Source organism: Mya arenaria, chromosome 17 (assembly GCF_026914265.1).
Source record: "Mya arenaria isolate MELC-2E11 chromosome 17, ASM2691426v1".
Taxonomy (NCBI): domain Eukaryota; kingdom Metazoa; phylum Mollusca; class Bivalvia; order Myida; family Myidae; genus Mya; species Mya arenaria.
The window spans coordinates 45265719-45270372 of NC_069138.1; the positions used below are offsets into that span (position 1 = coordinate 45265719).

At 36.4% G+C, this 4654-nt stretch overlaps 1 protein-coding gene across 1 annotated transcript; it reads right to left on the reverse strand.

Moving 5' to 3' along the window:
• On the reverse strand, positions 1–3763 carry LOC128222996 (interferon-induced protein 44-like). Its single transcript, XM_052932221.1, has 7 exons — positions 3634–3763; positions 2700–3303; positions 2510–2571; positions 2136–2330; positions 1699–1842; positions 1159–1330; positions 1–815 (listed from the first exon to the last, which is right to left on the reverse strand). The coding sequence occupies exons 2-7, from the start codon at positions 3229–3231 to the stop codon at positions 451–453; spliced, it is 1470 nt and encodes a 489-aa protein (XP_052788181.1). The 5' UTR covers positions 3232–3303; positions 3634–3763; the 3' UTR covers positions 1–450.
• Between the last annotated feature and the right edge of the window lie 891 nt (positions 3764–4654).

A 4654-nucleotide genomic window follows, 5' to 3' on the forward strand; every position in this document is an offset into this window, starting at 1 on the left:
ACTGTTTTTTTTTAAAATTTGTGACGCTAGTTAGATACAGATGCATGTGCTCGCGGTGTCGTGCCTCATGGCTATTGTGACCGCCACTGATTAAGGAGACTATAGCTCCAGCGATATACTATATCGTCATCACTCAAGATATACATTTTGGGTGTAGTAAATATTGTATCACTTACTTCCTCTGAATTACTAGAACAGCAAGGCCTATACAAATCAAACAGTCACACATAATGACAGCGTAGAAAACGTTTATGCTACTTATTATAATATTCTGATATATATTCATATAAATGGAATATTAAATCTGTCACACGCTATTGTCTGACATTGAATATATTTTAAATGTTTAAATCTCATAATAAAACACAGCATATCAACAATAATAAAAAGGTAATTAATTATTAAGTGTTTCTCATAATCCTTTTAGTTTATTCCTGTTACATTACAGCTTTATATGGTTTCGGACGCCGAATCCAAACCGCCTGAGTCAGTGCGATTTCCTGAATCGGAGTTTGCCGTCTGCATGCGCCTAACCGATATGCTCTCGGTCATATGGACGTTTTCCAGGTGATCCTCGACAAAGTACACTATCTGTCGGAGAGCGAGAAGAGCAAGAATGTTAACGTCATCGTCAACCATCGACTCCGAGCTGTAGTTCTTTACCGGAAGTACGAGGTTCTCCGTAAGTCCGAGAAGTTTGGATGCTTTTTTTACATGCTCGTGAATTTTCCAGCTATCGAAGGTTTGTTTCACACTTCCGTCCACAGTTTCATCAATTGTGTCAATCTTAGTGAGGAGAATAGCTTGTGGTATTTCTGCAAAGAAAAAATATAAATTCCAACTAATCATATCTCTTAGATTAAATAAGTAGAGTTGCTTGTTGTAATTTAACATTTGATAAATGAAAAAATACGTGTTTCCCATTTATGAACTGGATAGCTCCTGTTTAGCAGAACGTTTACTAAACTGAATGATTACTGTTCCTGTGCGCGACAAAACTAACTAAATTTGCCTATCTACATATCATTTGTTTCGTAGCTATATAACAAACTGACATAGAAACGTAAATCATTGATTGTTTGCTTTAACTGCTATTAGAGTCATGTGTTTGACATCACAATGAAATATTAACGATAAGAAATTAGTGATAATGTTTACGTTTTCTTTTGCAAATATTCGCTATGTCAATGATCTTTGTCATGACATTGCTGGGAATGTCGTCCAGGGAGGCGGCGTCTAAAGTGAATGCAACACAGTGTACTTTCTGGGACAGGGATGGCTTAAGCTGGAACTCTGGCACTGATAAGTCAATAGGTATTTCAGGATTAAACTGAAAAATAGATGAAAACATTAAAAGTTAAGTTAAAAGGGACAAAGTATAATCACTGATTGGGATACAGAGAGGTTTGATTTCTCTTGTATTTGAAATGTAAAGTTTTTCACGATTTGCTGCCTAGAAATACTCAGGATTGAAAATAATATATGTTTACATCGGTCATAACGTTAACTGGACCGAATCATATGTCGAAATTTATCCAACATGGAAACTGATATCACTGTAGATATGTGGAATACTACATACCCCAATTAAACTATGATCAAGAATCAAACTTATATCGACAAACTTAAAATTGAATAAGAAAAATAATAGATGCCTACTAATCATATAATGTAATTAAGCGTCGATAGCAGTACTACCTCGTACATGTCTGGTACATGCCCGTCCACCAGGAAGTTGACGTCAATCGGGCCAATGCCGGGGTGTTCTTCTAATCCTCGAGTGTCGCAAATTAACATTTTAAGGTCTGAGCCTTGTCTTGTCCTTATATTATACGGCTGGTACTGAAACATATTTTTAAAACGTGAACGTACATGATTTTAACTTACCAAATGAATGCAGCCTAAATCATAGAAGTGGTAAATTAAGCTCTATTGGATAGAAGCTATTTCATAAAACCTTGCTGATATTCTAACCGTTCTTTTCCATGCTATTTTTATTATGTTTAACACATTCTTTAATTCATCTCATTCTTATGTCTCGCATGCAGCAATACACTTTAATAAGCAAATTAATACTGGCTAAGCACTTAGTGGATCAGCGTCAATGATAGTTTTGTAAAGTTTATGTCAATCACCAGTGTGGTTGTGCTGCGATTTCCCGATCCACATATGGCCCTCTGCGTGATCCTTCCACGGAAGACGGAAGTCAAGGTGTTGCAGAAACTTGACTTTCCGGAACCCACAGGGCCAAGCAGCAGGATGCGGTAAGCGTTCAGTGTCTCAATCACCGGTGACATGTTCTCCATTTCCTTGGTTAGTTCACAGAGAAACTGAAATATTTGTTTTGATATCACGTTTACATTCATGTATTCTAATATTGCAACAGTTATACTTGTCATGCGGCAATGTGGAAGGTGAACATATGTATTGTATAGATCTTATTGGGAAAAAAGTGATATTTGCTACTTCTTCTCAAAACGAATACTTTTTTTATTCTATTAAGAGATACCTTTTCATTCCAGTCAGGTGTACGTCGCCACGGTTTTGTAAGAACAATTCGCCTGGCACCATCTACAAATTAGCGTTACAATTCGTAGTCTTAATCAAAGGGTGTGCGTCAAGCAAATTAGAGCATTCACGAATGTTTCGTAAGCTTTAACGAATTTAAATCACATATAATTCAATAACCATATATTTACCTGTGACTTTGTATACTTCTAGTTCCGTGACATTCAGGTTCCCATTCGTGATATCATCTGCTTGCAATCCGTGGATGTCGTACGTGGCAGAGGCCGAACTGCCGTTCAGAACGAATACGCCTTTCGATGGATTTATCGTTCCGCTGAATGTAATTAAGTCTCCATTACCAAAGTATGGTCCGTGATTATTACTGCCATAATAGGAATAAGTAAAATTTTTGTTATTGAACCGCCTTTCCTTTTTCTTTCCGGAAAACTTCAGTTGGAACAAAAACGACTTCGAATCATTTGCCCACACTCCAGGACCTGGCCAGTTAAAGCCGGCGTATCCGCCGTAGACGGACCCCTGCGGGTTGTACAGGACAGTAAGGGTGGCACCCTGGTTGTCACACTTCTGGTGGAACGTCGTCGCGTTACAGCCGTCGCGCGTGATGCTGTACAGCAACGTGAATGTCTTCGGACCGGACCCGATCATAATCTCCAAAACATCCATTTCTGCCTCCGTCAACTTGCTCTTCATTTTACTCGCCATTCTAGTGATATAACTAAGTGATCTGCTTTTCTTAGTTCTTTACCAGTCGCCTACACCTTCGGACGTAATACACTGTTGAAGTAAACATCAGCTATGATAGTTCATTTACATAAATCAGTATCACAATGGAATGAATAAAGTCGCAATAGCTATTACATTTTATTACCGCAATACCAACGAATAGGTTTGTTTGCAAATTTTATCGATAAGTATAGTACAATGAAAATAATTTACGCTATCACACCATCTTATTTCTCCACTTCCGATACACTGAGCTTAACTTGTTTAAAGACAATCGATATAAATTATCGGACCAATATAACGCATACTGATACTTTAAAACATAAGTATATTACTTGACATTACTAGTATTGTGTTTCAGAAAATAGCGTAAAGATTTACCTCGGATATATGTATTTACTTCCTAACTAATATTTACATAACAAACACACACATGGACACACTTTTTGTAAAATTAAGCTATATATTTAGAACATATCCTTCTATGTCAGGTTGCAAGATCGAATGTAAATGCTGCGCGAATCAATATATAAAATTGCTATAAATAGCTTGGTTATATGTTATTTTAGGCCTACTGGTTGTTGAACACAAATCAAGAGCTGAGCGAAGGTTACAACACACCCTTATTAAAAAAAAATATTTAGCCTGGAATCGGTAGACATATGTAAACATCGTTGTATTGTTTTCATCGTCGCTTTAGGTTAAAATATCATGTTACACAGTCAATATTTAGACACATTTGCAAGTGCTAGTGCACCATGGTGTGCCTGCGTTTCGTCGGTGCGCGCGAGCATTAATACGCACATATTCTGTGTATTTGTGGACTCGTTTATGATAGAACGGTAAATTCAACATATCTCAACTATTTTAGAATAGTTCAATTATGATTTTCTATCACCCACCATAGTAGATTTTAACTCTTATTTGTTTAGTATCTTATATTATGGCTGAAAACAGTTTTGTCAAGCCCTATGATAAAATGCACTGTATTTAATGACAATTCCTACGTTGCCAGGTATGCCTTCGTGTTAAATACCTCACTGAAATCTACATACACAGAACAAAAAAAGCTGTTTTTATTATCTCTCTGATGCACATAGGGAGGGGTTTAATAAAACAGCTTGTAGAAGCATGTTCATGCCTACAGTTTGATAGATGTTATACTTTTAGCATGGCCTGTCATCATTTAACGTGCGAAAATTATTAATCGATGAGGGTTTTTTTATTAGAAAAATATTGCTGCATAAGCTGAATTGGTGAGTCTGACATTTACTGTAGAACAACATCCTCATCATTGCTTTGAATTTAAAAAAAACAACATTATTTTAAAAAATGAAAACAAAAATATAAAACGATACAGTTTAATGTTGAGACAGCTTATGAAACTGCATTCAAGTTCAAT